At 38.9% G+C, this 20,521-nt stretch overlaps 1 protein-coding gene across 1 annotated transcript in view; it reads right to left on the bottom strand.

The window, feature by feature from the left end:
* Positions 1-20,035: 20,035 nt before the first annotated feature.
* The window catches only part of LOC136822507 (uncharacterized), a 927-nt gene continuing 441 nt past the window's right edge, over positions 20,036-20,521 (bottom strand). Inside the window, exon 1 of the mRNA XM_067078774.1 lies at positions 20,036-20,521. This exon is cut by the window's right edge and continues 441 nt beyond it. Coding sequence (XP_066934875.1) covers positions 20,036-20,521 — 486 coding nt within the window.

Raw genomic sequence — 20,521 nt, 5'->3', positions numbered from 1 at the left:
CCGGTAGATGAACCCATAGTTGTACATAGTCAACGGCCAGCTCAGAAAATCATTCTTTTTCACCCGATCGGTTTCCGGAAACACTACATTTTTTTATTTTCGCCTTATATCGAAGGGAAGGTTTTTTGGATCTTAGTTAAAAAGTGATTTTTTCAATTTTTCATTGCTCAATAAGGCAATTACTTTTTTATTTTTTAAAAAGTGATTTTTTCAATTTTTAATTGCTCAATAAGGCAATTACTTTTTTATTTTCTGGTTTACGGACATTATGAGGAAAAAATTTTGGACAGAAGGATGGGAAAAAAATTAAATAAAATTTATGTTTTAAATTTTTTTTTATTTTATTTTTTAAAATCTGAAATCGGAGGAAATAATAAAATAAAATCTTGTGAAATTTCGATTTTTTGAATAAGTCTCTCTTCAACAACTCTCCACATTTGCAGAAAAAATGTGCTCTTGAAGTTGTTTTTTGTGGATAGGGAAATTCCATGGGGAAGTTCCCTGTCATCAAGGGAAGGATCAAAGTATCTTTACATTGGCAGAATAGGGCACAGCTGTGTTAAATCATTTAACCCCCTCTCTCTTTCTATTCTTTTGTTTTGTTTTCCTGTTTAAGTTAACCTTTAGCCGCCGAGAGACGTACCACGTACGTCATATATACAGGCCGAGAGACGTACCACGTACGCTTTGATACTGGGGTCCTTTCAAAATTTAATAAAATAAAGACCAGTTTGAATTTTTCTATTCTGTAAAATTTAGCAGACAGGATAGGGGTGAAGGTTCATTTTTGTAAAATTTTACGGGTCCTGCTTTTATACATCCCGAGATATCGGAACTCAATGTCGGTGTATTTTTCAAATGTCAACAAAACATCGTTTTAGTGGTGGACAGAGGGTGTTTGATGGATTTTTGGACTGAAAAGTCATGTTTATGTCTGGTTTTTTCTTGGTTTCAGCATATAAATATCATTATATGAGATAGAGAACCTTTATTGGCAGTTTCTTTGTGGTTTGAAGGGGTTTTAGGGGGTATTTCCTGACATACATGCCTATCTCTAGCTCCAACAACTCAGGGCTGTTTTGCCTCAGTTTTTCCACTATTCTGGTGTTTTATTGCTTGAATTTACATGATAGAGTCTGTTATGATTATTGTAGTAATTTTACAGGCTTAGGGTAAGTGCAGGGCCAATTTTAGAGCAACGGGACCACTTATTTTACCTGTTGTGGCCAGAGTGTCGATTTTGGTGGAAAAGTGTGCTTCACCGAAACTTAGATTCTGAGATGAAATGAGCTTCTTCAGCCCTGAAATTTCACACAATGGTGGCTTATAACATAAACTAAAACAAAATAATTTTTCTGGGACCAATCTTTACCTTGTACCCACTTTTTTCATTCAATTTGTCAAAAAAAAGAAAAAAAGTGAAAAAATCGTAAACATGGAATTTTTACTGTTTTGATTTGAGGCTGTGTAGTCAGGTTTAAAAGGGTGATGAGGCGTCTTTTTGGTATTATCTGAAAAAATAGATCCTTAGCTTTTCAAAATGGGTTTACTTTTTACTTAAGCTTTAGCGGTTCAGATTTTATGACATTTTCCGCGAAACCTCCATTTTCATGAAAAAAACAGCGGCAGCTGGCGGCAGCAGCGCGCGCTGTTTTTAAAAACAGCGGTGTCTAAAGGTTAAGGCTTTTTTATTTATTTCTTCTTTTTTGAAAGTCGGAGGAGAAAAAGTAAATAAATGTTTTTGAAATGTCTATATTATTTTTATTTTAATTTGGCAAAAATAACGTCGGCAGATCCATATACCAATAAATAAAAAAGTATTTGCCTAACATGAAAAGTTCTAAAATGAGATGTAAAAAGATCCTGTATTGATGCCGAAACACAGCTAGAGGGAGAAAACAGAACCCCTGTTGTAAGGTTGTTTACATATGACTCGATTTCGCTGGTTTGCATTCTGACATAAACCAGTCGGAAACAAAAATAAATGAGACAAAGTGGACCTTCTAATTGCGAGGGTGTCTAATACCACGTGTTCAATAATTAAATCAACTTTTTTTCCAAAAATAGCCAAAATTGTAGAAAACAGCAATTTTCATTTATCTACTTTTTTTACTTTTCTGCTGATTCAGCAGTAGTTGATACAATATATTTCGATTTTGCTAAAGCCTTCGATATACTGTTCCCTACCGTCCCTTGCTGATGAAATTTGACGGATATGGAATATCAGGTAACTGTTTACGATCGATAGAGTCTTTCTTGACAGACAGAAAACAACTCGTAAAGGTTGATCCTCGACCAGTTTAGAGGCCCTAGTATGCCTGGATTGTATATCCTTTTAATAATAAAAAATAATAATAACAACAATAATAATTTTATCGTTGAAAAAATCGCTGTTTTGAGATTTTAATAAATGGGGGGACCTAATTGCCGGGGGTTGGAAATTGTAATTCTGAAAACCCAAAAATAAGATAAATATAATATAGTGAAGATATGTAATATCTGTCATTGTAGAAAACGAAAAGTATTGATATATAAATGACTCAAACTGATAAAAACGAAAATAGTGAAGAAAATTTTTGTTAATGCTTCACATACTTTTCGCTTGAGAAGATGATTGACAGATTAAAGTTTTTCACCCACAAAGGAGCTCGCAGGCGTTCTGCAAGCGTTCTTGGCTCAATCATCGGACCGCGCTAAAAATGGTTCAGATTAAATTAGCAGTGTCAGACCATTTTGATGGAAGTTGTTGGAATGTTTACAAGATTCTTGACAGAAAATCCTTTGTTTTATTGTCAATGATGTATATACAGTGCCTTTATTAATTTTGTTAGATCTGACATATTGATGTTTGTACTCTTAGGTTCCAAATAAACGGGGGGGTTCGAATAAACGGGGGGGTTGGAAAATTTTCTAGATTTTAATAAACGGGGGGGGGACCCTCCTAATTGCCGGGGGGGTTGGAAATTGTACTTCTGAAACCCAAAAATAAGGTAAAAATAGGCTAAAATCAGGCTATTTAGAGCAAAATAAGGGGCCTTCTCTTTGACAGCTGAAAATATTCTTAGAGATTAATAAACGGGGGGGTCCTAATAAGGTCCGGGGGGGTTGGAAAATTTTCGAAAAATTAACAAGCGGGGGGGCCCGTTTATTTGGAACCTAAGAGTAAGTGCACTTTATAGTTTTGATGCCCATTGAAGAATCATTCTGGTTTTCATGTTATTAGATGCTGTTTTTAGAGCTTTAGAGCTAGCCTGGTACTGTCAACTGCTCTAACTTGGGACTATCTGCAGTTAGTCACACTAGGAAATCAAGCTTTCAGAAAAAACAACACCAGTCATCTACAGGATGTATTTGAAACAACAAGGAGGAGAGTTATATACCTGAATCAAGTTCAAGATCCCAGGCCAATTAAATTAAAATATGAAAATTTGAAATGAAACAAAAATGACCAATTGCCAAAACGTGCAGCAGCCAGAATAAACCAACCAAATTTTGTCATTCAATTCCCGAGACAGCGCTTCGATTTTTAAGGCCTTGTTTGTACGCTAAAGTAAAAATAATTCTGCACATGTAAATGGATCAGTGTTTGAGGTCCGGCAAAATTTCTGGGAAATAGCCTATCCAGCGGTGCGCGAATCTATATGTGTTCCATCTCCCGTAGATCTTTTTCTTGGGAAGTTATCTTCAAATTAGTTTTCAAGGTTGGCTTGGCTCAAATTTTTTCATTTATGGCTCAAATTTTAGACAATTTCTCATAGTTTTTGAAAATGTTACGTTCATTAAAATGTGCCGGGTTATTTTTCATGAATCCCTTTAGAAGTTTTGCAGCGCCTTTTTTGCTTGCGAGTCTAGTAAACGATATAGCGCTTTCGCAGCATTAATCTTTGATACGCATTTTGGCAGGACGCTAGTGTGACTAACTGATCTGACAAAACATGGGACGGCCATTCAGCCACCATTTCACCGAACCTCCAACGTCATTTGATTTGAGTTAATGAACGGCGTATAAAAAAATACACGATTTCTCTTCCGCACCGAGTAGGCTTTTAAATCAAAATATGAAAATAATCTGCAGTGGAACACATGCAAGTGTCTGGAACGAAGAAGAACAAATTATTAGCAAAACGATGGAGCGTTTGACGTCACTCGCACGGCAATTTACACACTCGCTATTTGTTAATCCCATGGGGCGATAGTTGGCGGGCGTTCTTTAATTCTCCAATCAGCGTCCAGTCGTTTTGAATGAAAACAAAAAAGTCATAAAGGGCGCGCTATCAGTGAAAGTTATCGCGACATGATGTTATGACAGAAAGTACCGTGATTGGTCCTAAATCTGATAGCCCTGCCTAAATGCGACCCCCCAAATAACTGCTATAAAAAGAATTCTATGTTTTACAAACATTCCCTCTCCAAGTTGAACAATAAACTATATTGCAAGAACTCTCGAAACAAAACATCTAACAAGATGACTAAAATGTCAAAATGTCAATTAATGTGATAAAAGTGTGAGTTGTAAAAATAATTACCTCTATTATTCTGAATCTGTTGCTCATGTTTAAAACGTTAACAATTTTGTAATAAAAAATCATGTTTTGTATAAGAAGCAATTAATGTTTTGGTTTAATTGGTTCACTGTATATTAAATCTCTCAGTTTAGTTGACACTTTGGTATCGTCATTGCGTCACAGCGAAAGGGTTGTTTTTATTTTTAGTCTGCAGAAACGGCGATTTCCGGAATTTTCAACCAGAAAAATTTTTTTCTCAAAAATCGAACTCGGCCATGTTTTGAGCATTGCGAATACGCATCTTTCTGCATAAAGTACAGCTCGAAAAATTCAAGAAATACTGTCCATCCGGCGATTATTAAAATATTTCCGGTTTCAAAAATCAATTTTATTGAAAATTGAAACATGCTTGATGGTGGGCATTGCTATTAATAATGTTTTTGAATGAAAAAACAACCAATTATAAGGAAAAAGTCAAATGAAAATCTAGAAAAACGGCGATTTCCGGCATATTTCAGGCATTTCACGATTCTCAAAAATCGGACTCGGCCAAGTTTTGGGCATTGCTAATAATACGCATCTTTGTGCAAATAATCAGAAAAAACTAATGATGAAATCTTGAGAAAATGCCAAAAAGCCAGTTTTTCTGGCATATTTCCAGCATTTTCGACCGGAAATGATTTTTTTCGAAAATCGGGCTCCGTCACATTTTGGCCATTGCCATTTTGCATCTTTGTGCAAAAAATCAGAAAAAACTAATGAGCCAATCTTGAGAAAAGCTGGTAACAGACGAACGGACGGCGGACGAACAGACAGAGGTTAATTCATAGGACCTCCACCGGGGCACCCGGAGGTAGGTCCAAAAAACATCATATGAAACAGTCAACTGCTCTAACTTGGGACGATTGGTCGAAACAATGGGACTATTCCAGACGGTACTAATCGAATGTTCCGAACGTTTGTTTGTAATTGATAATAATTGAATAATAAACGAACGTTACCGTCGATGAATGTTCGATGACCCTTCGATAACTCTTCGATTAATTAGTCATCGAAGGCTTCAATCTCTTTATTCCCTCGTTTATTTCAACAGCAAATTTTAATCGAACCAGGCCGTACATTGTACTGGGCACACAGGAGAGCCTGGGTAGGGCAAAATCATACTCTAATAACCCAGCTGGCACACAACGTTGTTTCAACGTATATCTAACGTCCACAACATCCATATAACGTTAGATGGACGTTAAAACAACGTTGTGTGCCTGCTGGGAACGGATCATTCTGCGCACACCCGTGCCCTGCTCTGCGAATGTGGCGATCTGATCTGGTTGACCGTGTTAATTTTGTGTTGAAAGGAAGGCGTAAAAAGTATAAAGATTTCCTGAGAATCAACCCATGCACTTCTCCACGTTCTCTTGTGAAGCACCTTTGCGCTACTCTTACTTTGCAACGTGACTGCCGTTCTGAGCGGCAACTCGAACCTGATGATGTTTTGATTGATCCTAGAGTTTTTCAAATTGATTCTATCATAGTTCGTGTATAGGATGATATTCAGAGACATCCACTCGATGATAATGTTAAGTACTAATGTTATTCTTCCCTGGTTTAACATACTATGATATAATAAATCGTATACAAGATGGTAGCTAGCTATGCTATATATACAAGTCCTTTTTTTTTTTTTTTTTTTTTTTTTTTTTAACTAACTAAATAAACCCTAATGAAAAGCTACGTAAAATATATACTAAGTCTGTCATGTCATGACAAAGTTTTTGAAGCGTGACGGAATCCGTCTAGTACGCATTGATCGTCTCAGCTGGTTGCCCTCATTTGTTACCGTGACGTTGTCTGGTGTTAGTGGGGTGTCCAGTGAGGTATCCAAAGCAACTGGCTGCTCTTCAGGCGTGTCGGGCTCGGGAGTGCTAGGAGGGTCACTTGGTGCGGCTGGTGGTAGTAACAGCGGTTCATCGTCGTTGATGACCGGTACAGCCGTTTTTCGGAGGAACCGTCGATTTCGTAGCGTACATCTCCTACTTCCATCAATCAGGACTTGATACTGTCGATGAGGAAGTTGTTCAACGATAGTTCCTGTTGCATTCCATCTGTTTGGCTCATTCCCTCGTTGGTTTTGAAGGCTGACTGTGTCTCCGATCTCCAAGGGAATTAGCTCTCTGGAAGGGGCAGATTTTAACGTGTGCTCGAAACGACGTGAATGTGCTTTTTCCCTCATATCGGCAAGTTCTGGCCATTCTCGCCGGAACGCTATCGGCTTTGGCATGTGGTCGGTGATATTCCTTCCAAATAGTAGTTCAGCTGGTGATACACCCATGTCTGCTGGTGGGGTATTGCGGTGGATAAGGAGGGCTTTGGCGACTTCATCCGTATTCAGGGATCCACTGGGAGAAATGTTTGTCGCAAGTATCCGCTTCATTACCTTTACAGCACTCTCTGCGCGTCCTTTGCTCTGCGGGTAATATGCTGATGAATTGCGGTGTCGGTTTCCCCACGTGTCTAAAAATGTCTTAAAATCGTGCCCGTTGAATGGGGGGCCTCCGTCACTAGATAGCTCTTCGGGTACACCAAAGGTTGGAAAATACCCTCGTAAGATTCTAGTAATTGTCTCAGTGTTAGGATTCTTCGATACGGCTACTTCCGTCCAACCAGAATATCTATCGGCGTAGATGATATACGTGTGACCGGCATGTGAAATATGTCAGTGACCACGAGTTGGAACGGGTATTCAGGATTTGGACTCTCTGTTGGTTTTTCTTTGTGTTGGGAAGGTGCAATTTCGTTACAGCGATGACAATTACGTCTTGTTTGCGTAATTTGCTTGTGCATACCTGGCCAAAAGAATCTCTGCCGAGCATTTATTTTCATAGCGTTTATGCCTTGGTGGCCAATGTGTAGTTCGTCGAGCATCTGTTTTCTCAAACCCTTTGGTATCAATGGCTTTCCGGCGGCAAATATAATGTCTCTGATAACATACAGTTCGTTTCGAAGGGAATAAAAATTTAACAGGTGCTCCGGGTTGTCCTTTTTGTTAGCAGAAAAACCCTGTGTCGTTTTAGTTGGAAGTTCTCATCATTTACCATGGTTTCCATAATTGCATAAATCTTTGGTTCGATATTGTCCTCTGAATCTAGCTCCTCGGTCGATGATAGTGAAATAAGTGGAACCCTAGATAACGTATTAGGGCCAGAGTTCTTTTCACCCGGTATGGCTATCGTGGTGAATCTATATGGGAGTGTTCGTTCACGAAAAGTTTGAACCCTCAGGTTATGAATCTTATCCAATTCGCGGTCGTTAAAGATGGGGACCAGCGGTTTGTGGTCAACCGCGACGATAAGCTTATGACATCCTAGGACGAACATACGACAGCTTGTGAGGCCGAACCATAAGGCTAGCGCTTCACCTTCAATGGGGGCATATCGACTCTCCGAGTCTCTTGTAAAACGTGACCCAGCGTAGACGGTTTTCCAATGGTCTTCACCACATAAAGGGTTATTTATTTCGACACAATCGCAGTCTTTTTGAGTAAGCGTAAATCCAATAGCAGTTTTGCTCCAGTCTGTAGCAAGACAAGTAGGTTTGTTGATTTCGAATGTTTTAACGCCTTCTTCAATAGACTCGATGATTTCTTGCTTTGATCGTTTGAAAATTGTTTCTAACGCATCATCCCAGTAGAACTTCCCTCGTTTGTTAAGCAGGTCACGAAATGGGGCCATTATCTGTGCTTGGGCGAAAGCGTACGAAATCTGATTAACGAGGCCAAACCATGACCTCATATCTGTTATATTTTTCGGGGACGGAAAATTACGAATATTCTCGATAAGTCTTTCTGATGGTTTGAAACCGGTGGTGGTAACATCGAAACCAGCAAATTCGACGGTGTCCTCTGAGAAGTGGAATTTCTTAGGATTGAATACGATCCCATTCTCACTGCACAAATTGATATACGAGACGGTGTGCCAGAACGATTTTGATATGTCATCGTCCCATAGTAGTGAGTCGTCGATACATCTCGCCACGCGAGGAAAACCTTCCGTGATGTCATCGAATCGTTTAGTGTAACCGTCGCTCGATGCATGAAAACCTTGTGGGGCTCGCAAATAGCGGTATCGACCCCATTCCGTAATGAAAGTGGTAGCATTCTGGGCTTCGGGTGACAACAGGACGCTATGGTAACCGTTCCATGCGTCTAGAACGGTTTTCTTCTTTCCCGCCGATACTCCGCTGACGATATTAAACGGCGATGGTGTGTGGTGTGTTTCCCGATGAGTGACCTTATTCAAGTTCTGGAGGTCAACTGTCCGTCGGGGAGTGCCATCCTTTTTCAGTACAACGATCATACGGGAACACCAGGTTGTTGGAGTTCCTTGGGGTACTGGTTCGATTATACCTAAAGATACGTCTGCGTCTAGCTGACTCTTCATTTCGTACTTTCAGTGGTGTGGAATTGGGATGGGTTTGTGTGCTGCGATCGGTTGATGATTCGGGATAAATGTTATCTTCAAAGGTTCTCCTGTAAGGCTTGAAGTTGTTGGTGGGGACAAATGTTAAAAGCGCTACTGGCGTATCGATCTTTTATCCAGTGCTCCAGTGATTGACGGTGTTCTGCTGTCGCCGGGAATGGAATCTTGTCTGGAATAGGGGGACATTTCGATCTTTTTGGGCATCCACAAGGAGCGGTTTCGGTTTTAGAAGCATCGGCCTCCCGTTCGACTACCTCTTCTGGTTGGTTGTTGGTATTTATACTGGATACCGTTCTCGGGAAGCTTTCTTGAATAATGTTCATACGTTTCAGTGCTGTCTGTGACAGATATATACATTATTCACTTTGTCACAGATATATAACACTTCATTGGTTTTTCCGGATGGGCGCTCTATAGTAACAAGAAGAGCACCTCTAATTTCCAGGGCTTGATTGTTGACCCCTCTGAGTCTTTGTTTAGTTTGCAGCAACCATGAACGGGCACCCTCGATCCGGTCGAGGAATGCGCTTCCTGCTGTGCACGTCTGGGCTCCTGTATCGGCGATAGAATCTATGACAGATGGTGTTGGTCGGTTGGGCCAGCGTTTGTTTGGATGGACTTTTTGATAGGCTTCTTTGTTCATGGTGAAAGTGACGTTCAGAATGGGTGGTGGCTCGGGTCTGGTTTCCCCTTCTAGTCATAAGGGTTCCGTTTGGATATGTGATAGGATAAGTGGTGGCTCGTCCGTGATTGAGGCGGAGGTTGCGGAGGAAGAACTAGATCTGCATGCTGATGCGAAGTGATTTGGTTTGCCACATTTTCGACAGTTCTTTTGCCAAGCGGGGCATGAAGATCGTCCCTTTCGGTGGAGTTGTTGACCACATCCTGCACAACTCTTGGACTTCTGGGGATCGGATATAGGGTTTCTCTTGTTATCACGGCGGTAAAATGGCTGATTCGTTATCGGTGCAACCTCACTCAAAGGACGGAGGTGGGTTGATGCTCTCTCAGTTGATTCAAGGGCGAGTAAACGAGTAGTAACGAGGTCGAGTGTTTTCAAAACCTCCATTTCTGACAAGACTTTACTCTGGTGGGCAGGGTTTCTAAGTCCTGCAATTACTTGAGATTTAACCATGTCTTCAGAATAAGACACGATACATGCATCTTGTGCACACGAGCCCTTACCATTAAAAGCGCATAGCATGGCTTGGGCCTTCAACCTTGATATAAAGTTTGTAACACTCTCGCAGTGAGATTGACGTAATGTGAAGAATTGTTGACGGTACACTTCAGGGTGGACGGCTTTGACGGAAACAGATTTTATATAATCTAAGAGTTCGTCTTCGGTAGCATTGTTCAGCACGTCCGGTCCAACAAAATTAAAAAGCATTTCATTTACCTTTGTGGAGCATGCTGACCTTAGTTCATTACGGATTTCTGCTTCCAATGTAAGCGATGCCATTTGCTTATAACGGGTCCACGCGTCTCGGAATATGATCCAGCGATTGTCAGTACAGTCGGCATCGATGGTAGGGCGTTCGAGCTTTGCACGAAGCGGGCGATTTTGCTGAGGTATCAGGGCGATGGGGTGTCTGGCGGTGCGATGATGTGTGACATCAGGGCGGTCATCCTTTCCTGCATTTCCATTTGTTGTCTTTGCATTTGAAGCATCATCTGGAAAGCGTCTCCACGTGTAGGCGGTTGGGGCGTTTGCGAAGGCGGGATATCTCCGTTGTTTTTATTATGGGTCATAATGGCGATTCGTCCACGGAAATGTTGTTATGATGCAAGTAGCAAGTTCGAAATGGCTATGTAAATAATGCTTTCTCACTAAATGCAGCAAAAGAGATTTGTGTGCGACGTAAGTTAATTATACACAATAAGAGTTCGGTTTCTCTTTCTCTGACGTTTGTGAGACGAAGAGAGTTTCTTTGAATGTTTGTGTTGTTGTTGTGTCTGAATGTTATGATTTGAAGACGAAAAATTATAACTTTGCAGAGTTTGTTTTGATGTGTAATATCAGATAATCACAGCAGTATGTTGAAATGAGTGTTCGTAGAACGGAATAAGGTCAGTATCGGCTTACCAGCGTGAGTCTTTATCAGCTTCTGACACCATGTATAGGATGATATTCAGAGACATCCACTCGATGATAATGTTAAGTACTAATGTTATTCTTCCCTGGTTTAACATACTATGATATAATAAATCGTATACAAGATGGTAGCCTAGCTATGCTATATATACAGTTGATGACACCTTCCAAAAAAGTGAAGAAGGGGGGGATCAGAAATTTTCACTAAAAAGGGGGGGGGATAGCAAGGAGGGGGGATCGTTTAAGAAGGGGGGGGCTTACATATATTGTAGATTATTTTCCAGCACAAATTTGGTCTGCATGAAAGGAAGTTCTTTATTTTCACTAAAAAGTGGTATATAATTGCCAGACTTAATTTTTCTTTACTGTTTCCCTTCCCTTTTTACCATAAAAGATTTAGCCTGAAATCCTTGGGGGATAGGTATTTTTAAAGGTTGGGGGGGTGCCAAGAAGGGGGGGGGGGGATCTTGTAAGAAGGGGGGGGGTCAGTTTCCTTTCCGCACTATGTTCTTTCATTTTTCTTGGGCCTTTGACTATAACTTGAGTCACAATTTGTCTGTTTTAGGGCCGTGATATGATTTCAACTCCTTTTTAATTCGATACTAACGCGACAGCTATTTTTGGGTTCTTACCCGCATTTTGTATCTCTTCCACACGAAATAAGGTTTCAATATTTTTTTCCGTTTTAGGTGTAACTAACTCGGTAGCTCAAGAAACATTAGTATCGACATGTATATAGACTGAGCGGCTGAGAATGGGAATTGACGGGTACAACCACCGAAAACACAGTAATTATGATGTCATTGAAACAACACTTGCCGTGTTATAAGCCCTAGCTACTTTGGCGTTACCATCTAACAAAATGGCAAATACCATCGAGGATATCCCGTGTCCTTTACTCCAATTGATGTAATACAGCTTCAAGGAAGTTGATCCGTTTTTACCAATCTCGTCCAAGTGTATTTCAGATTCCATTACCCTACTTAATAATACAAAGAAATCCAAAGTTCCCCTTGAATTGAACAAAGATATAAGAAGATTTTCTGTGTGCAACATTCACCAGTATAATGCAATAGTTTCGAAATTCAAAACAAATGAAATCAGATGTTTTCATCTTTTAGGAATTTTGCTTTTGGCCTGTTCCAATTCCGCTGATTATTAATTGATACGGGATCAAATAAAAGTCTCCGAATCATTGAAATTTCTACCTCTTCTAAAGTACAAAATCCGAGGGTTGGTACCTAGGCAAAAGTAGGGTGCGGGTATGTGCCACCCTTAATGGACCCAATGTGTAAGGGTTGATCGATCCCATTTTATTTAAGTAATACTATTCCATTTAAGTTCCTCTAAGGGTCAGTTTTGGTGTCTATAAGGGCCCAACTGCCAGGAGTCGGGCGGCACATACTCGTCATCCCCGCAGAATTAGTACCGGGACAAAATCCTATGCGTTTGAAAACCGAAAACCTGTCAGACACAATCAATAAGATTTAATAATTTTATTTTAAAGTACGTAAGTTGTAATAACATCAATATTTTTCCAAATAAAGTTTCCATATCTCCCATTACTAGGTTCCCAAACAAAGCGATCGATTTTATTAAAATATTTAACGGTTAGACCAGTACGTGAATAAAAGTACCGATTGGTTTAAAATTTGCAAAAGTCGCAAAATCCATAAAGGTTTTCTCACAGTCATATCTTTGGTTGTATGGACACATCACATCTCCCAAGGGGGATGGGTGGAAATGGATGCTGGGGATGTGTGACTCATAAGGGTCACTTTTTCACACTCTCAAAAAGTCCCTTACTCAAAGAAGTACAAAAGCCATTTAAAAAGCGATTGAGTTTCTGTAAGGGCTCTAAGAAAATAAAGAAATCAAAAAACAATTCCCTCAAAGGGTCATAAATTCTTGAAAAATGGAGAAAGATTTGAAAATTTTGACCACAATTTTTTGGGAAAAGTCTCTGTAACGTCTAAGGGTCAATTTTCCAACTTTGGCTCAGACACAACCTGTCATCTCGCAAACCTAGTACCCCCTGGGGCATATCTTCTGTGATTCAAGCTAAACAACATCAATAATCAGTTATAATGCTAAAGGTTTACCATCGAGCTAACTCAATCGCCCGTTGTATTATATGACAGCAGAACTTTGCACATAAGAGCTAAGGATTACAATCCTGTAATAACCCTTAATTATCAGTGTTTGGACCGGTGTCACTCGGAAGAAATTAGCGCGGGTTTTAGGTATATCATAGAGAGAAAGTTTGTCCGTGTTTGATGGTGATGGTATCTAACAACATTTACCCGACATTCGCACCCTCCTACACAGCTGCTATTTTCACCAGCGTATATCCAATCTTTTATATGATGGTTTATTAACTAACTCACAAGGTTAGGAACTTATGATGTAAAAATTCAAAAACAGATGACATCTTTTTATGTAAGATCCAGTAAATTTTGTCCGGGACCTGACTGTTTCTAATTTTCGATCTAGGAAGACGTTATTCACTTATAAGGAAAATACGCGATTTCACTGACCATCACCTTCAAGTATCGACTAAGGTTGAAATCAGCACCTTAAATTGTTCTTGGATTTTTTGCCGAAATTGACTTCAATGCAATTGCGAGAAATGCTTATATCCCTAAAAATGATAAAAGAGAATTTTCCTAACTAAGAAAATCAGGTTTTTACGGCTAAGAGCCTGAACCTTTCATGTCAAAAAAGTCCAGAAAACACTGAAAACACTTTGTCTGAAACACTTTTTCTGAACCTTTCAAGCTTTTTTGGGGTGTTTTTGGCAAAAATCATTTCCCAGAAACCAGGTAAGCAATGTGTTTTTAAAGACATGAAAGGTTCAGGCTCTAAAAGAAATCTCCGAAAAAAAACGGATTCAGCCATTTTTTAGAGAACCTTGCCCCTTTATCTTTATCCAAAAAAACTAGTGAAGCAATTTCACTCAAAGTCCAAAGCTCGTTTTTTAACTACCCGGAGTTCCGGTCTTTATCCGGTAGAATGTGTCACAGGAATCTTCTTAGTGCGGAAAACTGAAAGGAAATATGTAAAACGACGGTATACCGTATTACTTCGAAACATACTTCGAATAGATGCCCCCTTTGAATAAACGCCCCTCCTAAAATCGAAAAAGTTAAATAAACGCCCCGGGCGTTTGTTCGAAGTCATACGGTCATGGCTCGCACCCCCCCCCCCCCCCCCCGTCTGAGCGGGGGGAGCTACACCTCAAATTTGCCATATAAGAGGTGGGAGCTGTTTGTTTTTCCTGACAGGCGGGGGGAGCTCTATCTTGGGGGGGACCTGATAATTTTATGTAACTCTGGGGGCTAAATAACACTTCCTAAATATTTTTCTTTACTGTTTTTAATTTCTCTAAAAAACCTTTATGTCTTCATGCGAAGTGTGATCTGATCCTTAGAAGTGCACACACATGTAAATAGAGCTTTGGAGATCCTTGCAGGGTTCCCAGCGGTCAGGGAAAACCTGGAAAACCTGGAAAAAGGACTGCTTTTAGAAAAAGTCAGGCAAAACCTGGAAAAGTCAGGGAATTTGTTTCCAGAATGCCTTGAATTTGATGATTTTTAGCCAATCTAGGAATCTCCTCTTTTCAAAATTTTTCTTGTGGGACCCAACCATGGTGGGTCCTCCAAATAATCATGATAATTGTCAGGGGAAAAGGGTGGATTTTTTACCAAAAGTCAGGGAAAATTAATCTTGGAAACTGCCTCTTGGCACTATTTCAGAGGGCAATTTTAAGAACTCAAGGGTGCATAAGTTGTATAATGTTAAGTTACTACTAGTTTACTTTACTGTTTATTTACTTGTGTTTTCATTGACTAAATGGTAAAAATTCACATTGAAAATAAATTATATATCAAAAATTTTTCCCCTATTATACTGGGACCTAAAATTTTATCAGGCTGGGGGGACCTTGTTCTTAGGGGGGACCTAAATTTAGCGGGGGCGGTACAGTTGAATGTAGCATAGCAGATAGGGTAGTCGAAGAAGATAATTGAATAATTTGCGATAATCAAAGTGATCGAAGGGTTATCGAACATCATCGAAGGGTTATCGAAGTCATCGCACGGTTATCGAACGTCATCGAAACGAAGGGTCATTGAAAAGTAATCGAACGGGTAATCGAATACTCACCCAATTTACTAAATTTCAGTGATCGAATGCATTCGATTTTTGTAATCGAACGCGTTCGATTACATTTAATCGAATGTAGTAATCGATAAGTAATCATTCGATTACTTCGATTACTTCCTAATCGAAGCGTTCGATTAGTACCGTCTGGACTATTGCATATCTGGTCTGTATTTTCACTTATATACTGTAAAATCGAAAGAAAAATTGTGTATTTTTTAATACGCCATTCCTTAACTCAAATCAAATGACTTTGGAGGTTCGGTGAAATGGTGGCCAAATTGCCGTCCCATGTTTTGTCAGATAAGTCCAAAGTTTAGAGCAGTTGACGGAACCATAAACACACCAGTGTGGAATCCATGAAATCCATGCAAGAGCCACGCCGAAGATATTTTGAGGATCAAGAAGGTTACACCCAATTGAGGACATTCTCACGCCGAATATATTCGGCATACTGTGCATGAATTCCAGACTGGCTGGTAAACACAACAACAAATAGAGAAAAAAGTCATCATGGGACATGGGGTAGCTAAACCAGATAGCCAAACAATTTATTCCTTGAAAATTTAGTCCCTATCATATCCTTTAAAAATCAAAAGATTGAATGAATTAAAGTATACCTGTCCAGTAAAATATATTCAATTCGGTCATGTGCTCTGGCTGGTCTCTTGTTGGTCTGCTCACTGGCACCGCGCATACGGCTGTTTTCTAGTGCCAGCGCCAGCTTCGGGTCCCCAACTTATCCCGATTTCGGGAAAATTAATCCAATTAATCCAATAACCTTGGCAGCGCGCGGACTCGAGCGTATCAGATCAAAGGCATTTGGTTTTCGTGGTTTTCCAGAAAGTTCCCACACGCCATAGTCACAAGAAAATTGGTAATTTTCTTGTGACTATGCACACACACCCAAAACCACATCAAGCCCAGGCAAACTTTCGTTTTTCATTTTTGGAGGGTTAGCAAGTAAGCATCATATACTTTGGCATCTTTGCAAGAAGGAAACTTTGGCTCGAATTCCCCCATCTCATAGCTGTCAACTTCGCCTCACAAAAATGCGGAATAAGACTTGGCAGATTGTCCGCTGGAAAATTGTATGTGTTTTTCCTTAAAATGTGCTCCTGGATTTTAAGAACAGATGTCTTTAAGGCGACCCCTGGATTTTACCTAAGTGTTTTGAGGAAAGTCTCTCCTAGATTTATCCATAAAATTTACTCTCCTGGAAAAAAAGAACAAATATTTCAAAAAAATCTGCCGGTGGCTGCACCACACCCCTGCCTCCTCCTCCCGCCCCTATCTAAAATTGATAGCCATTCCAGAATTTGTCTGTAACAGTGGGCGGCTGACGACACAAGATTTCCGAGGCCAAAACTTTTCACCAAAATTTAAAATTTCCAAGGCGAGAGAAGAAAATGTATGAATTTCCAAGGCAATTGAATTAAAACGGCAAAAAAAGTGGAATTTCTGAAGCATTTTGCGAAAGTACATGGATTTTCATCAGAATTTCCAATCGAGGCTAGAAAAATTTTTAAAATGTATGTCGTCCGACGGGAATAACGAAAATTTACTGGAATATCTGTCTATAAGAAAGGACAAGGTTAGCACACTTTCTTTTAATTTATTTTTCATTACAGGGTTCGAATTATAAATTTTAGGAGCTTCGCTATTTTTTTCGAGCGAAGTGAGGTAAAAAAGGAGCGCCGCAGGCGAATTTTTTTCACTGTTTGCGAAGCATTTTCATTATTTTGCGATGTCGTTTAGAAGAAAATGCGAAAGTATCTTCAATGCATTTCTCGAGAAAAGCGAAGTAAGACTTGAAGTAAGAATATAGACAAAGCAAAGAATACTGTAGTGAAGTTTTGAAGTAGCAAATAAAGCAATAGATAAACGAGTGAGTAAAGTTGTGAGTTTATAAAGCAATAAATAAGCGAATGAAGCAAGTTTTGAAATAAGCGAGTTGATAAAGCAATAGATAAACAAATGAATAAAGTTGCAAAGTAGCGAGTTGATAAAAAAGCAATAGATAAATGAATGAATAAAGTAGCGAAGTGGCGAGTAGATTTAAAGCAATACATAAACGAATGAATAGAGTAGCGAAGTGGCGAGTAGATAAATCAATAGATAAACAAATGAATAAAGTTGCGAAGTAGCGAGTTGATAAAAAGCAATAGCTGAATAGATAAACGAATGAATAAAGTAGCAAAGTGGCGAGTAGATAAAGCAATAGATAAGCGAATAAATAAAGTAGCGAAGTGGCGAGTAGATAAAGCAATAGATAAAATAATGAATAAAGTTGCAAAGTAGCGAGTTGATAAAAAAGCAATAGATAAACGATTGAATAAAGTTGCAAAGTAGCAAGTTGACAAAGCAATAGATAAACGAATGAATAAAGTAGCGAAGTGGCGAGAAGATAAAGCAATAAATAAACAAGTGAATAAAGTTGCAAAGTGGCAAGGTGATAAACCAATAGATAAACGAGTGAATAAAGTAGCAAGGAGTGAGTTGATAAAGCAATAGATAAACGAATAATAAAGTAGCGAAGTGGTGAGTAGATAAAGCAATAGATAAACGAATGAATAAAGTTGCGAAGTAGCGAGTTGATAAAAAAGCAATAGATAAACGATTGAATAAAGTTGCAAAGTAGCAAGTTGACAAAGCAATAGATAAACGAATGAATAAAGTAGCGGAGTGGCGAGTAGATAAAGCAATAAATAAACAAGTGAATAAAGTTGCAAAGTGGCAAGTTGATAAACCAATAGATAAACGAGTGAATAAAGTAGCAAGGAAGGAGTGAGTTGACAAAGCAATAGATAAACGAATGAATAAAGTAGCGAAGTGGCGAGAAGATAAAGCAATAAATAAACAAGTGAATAAAGTTGCAAAGTGGCAAGGTGATAAACCAATAGATAAACGAGTGAATAAAGTAGCAAGGAGTGAGTTGATAAAGCAATAGATAAACGAATAATAAAGTAGCGAAGTGGTGAGTAGATAAAGCAATAGATAAACGAATGAATAAAGTTGCGAAGTAGCGAGTTGATAAAAAAGCAATAGATAAACGATTGAATAAAGTTGCAAAGTAGCAAGTTGACAAAGCAATAGATAAACGAATGAATAAAGTAGCGGAGTGGCGAGTAGATAAACCAATAAATAAACAAGTGAATAAAGTTGCAAAGTGGCAAGTTGATAAACCAATAGATAAACGAGTGAATAAAGTAGCAAGGAAGGAGTGAGTTGATAAAGCAATAGATAAACGAATGAATAAAGTAGCGAAGTGGCAAGTTGACAAAGCAATAGATAATAAATAATTGAAAGAAGTAGCAAGATAGGTGTTTTCTTATAATTTTTTAACCTCGCATTTTTTAGTTACGAAATCTTTTTCGGTCGCTAAATCTAAAATTCACTTCGCATTTTGCGAAGTGCGAAGCTATAATTCGAACTCTGAATCATTAGATAACAAAATTCTTAAAATAAAAATAAAAACATTTTTAAATAATACACCATTTATGAGTCGCTATTTCCACTGTGTTCCACAGTAAAAAAGGTAGGTAAAAATGTGCACTTTTGTACTGTGAAAAGTTAGGAATGTAAACATTGTCAATTTTTTTCTTTCCTTTAAAGAGAATGATTTTTAGATATTTGAACATATGATATCAATGATAATTTTATGGATCTGTCCTGAAAATTTCGCAAAAATTCATCAAGAGGAACAAGAGTTATGATTAAAAGGAGTTCTTTACCTACCTTTCTCTGGGGTTTCCTTATACGAGAACCGGAATTTTCTGCCGTTTTTTTTACGGGAAAGAGTGAAGTTTCCTGCGGTCACTAAAATCAAAACAATGGAAAAAATTTTGGACGCGTGCACAGTCGACACTACTAAACGGTGTATTTACAAAGTGTTATAAACGCAATCTGTACTTAGGTGGCCGCATCTTTTTGATTAGCTAGACTATAAGGCGGTCTTATATTTTATCAAAACAATAAAAAACGAGAAGATGTTGTTTTTTTTCATGGGAGAGTACTAGAATCTGTTTTGTTTGGATGCGATAAAACAAGCCGCAACGAGAGTTTGCAATCTTGCAATCAAACTCATTGAACTGAGGTTAGTTGTCTGACACTCTGGCTCGTCAGTCTGTCAGTTAACAGTTACATTAAAAAAGGTCAACCACAATTGTGATTCTGTATGACTGGTTGAATATTTGGCATATATCTGGAAAATAGCTCTACATAACCACATATAATTTCTCAATTGCTTCTTCTTTGTTCATAATAATTATGACAAAATTTGATTTTGATCAGATAGAAAAATTCAACTACTTCCACTAACTGCCCCTTCTCACAGACCCACTGGGACCCCTTTCCACTGGAAAAATTGGCAAAATATTGTCCCCAGTGGAAAGTTATACTCTAACTGTTGTCCACGCTGAAAATAACCAGATAAGCTAATCCTCACTGCAAAATATTGTGCTTTTTTCTATCCCCACTGAATTTTCTGACTCGAGAACAATGGGTTGGAATATAAATCCCAGGCATAAAAAACATGGGAACATCAATCCCCATAAAGTCCATTATTTTTACCCTCACTGGCTGAGAACCAGGCACCAGGTCTGTGAGAAGGGGGTGTTTTACTAGCTACAGATTAGACTAAAAACCCCTAAATATCAGGATCAGATTATTGAAATCAAATCTCCATCATTATTAGCATTGAGATTGTTGCATTGATGTTGTCATACAATCAAAAAGTAGATACACTGATAAAAAGGATGCCTTACCTTGAGTTACCTTGAGCTTGTTTCTTAATATCTTTACGCATCCATCCTGTGAGGACCGATGTAAATTTTCATATTGATGATGCTGTTTGTTTCAGCTCGTCTCATCATAGTGTAGCCAGTCACGAGTGGCTCGTCGGGAACTGTAAAAAGATATTTATCCAGCTCAGTTTTGAATTTCAATTTCTTGCACCCAGTGAGATCCCTCAGACGTTTTGGCAGCGAGTTGAAAAGCCTTGGTCCTTGGACTTTAAAACTTGAGTATATGACTTTTTGCCAGGGCCCCCTTTTCACTAGTGGTATGTGACATTTTCTTCCTTGTCTGGGATCGGCATAGAACGTGATTGTCCCAGGATTTGGGACAAGCTTCTCAATAATACACCAAGTGTATATGATAATATATCTTTCACGCCTTCTCTGCAGTGAAAACAGTTTTAATGTTTGTAGTCTTTCCCGATAGTTTTGGTTGTGTAGGTTTTTAATCCTCCTTGTGAATGATTTTTGGAGATCTTCGATCTGCTG

The sequence above is a fragment of the Clytia hemisphaerica genome, unplaced genomic scaffold (genome assembly GCF_902728285.1).
Source record: "Clytia hemisphaerica strain Z4C2 unplaced genomic scaffold, Clytia hemisphaerica genome assembly, whole genome shotgun sequence".
In the NCBI taxonomy this organism is placed as follows: domain Eukaryota; kingdom Metazoa; phylum Cnidaria; class Hydrozoa; order Leptothecata; family Clytiidae; genus Clytia; species Clytia hemisphaerica.
This window is presented reverse-complemented; position numbering and strand designations above follow the sequence as displayed.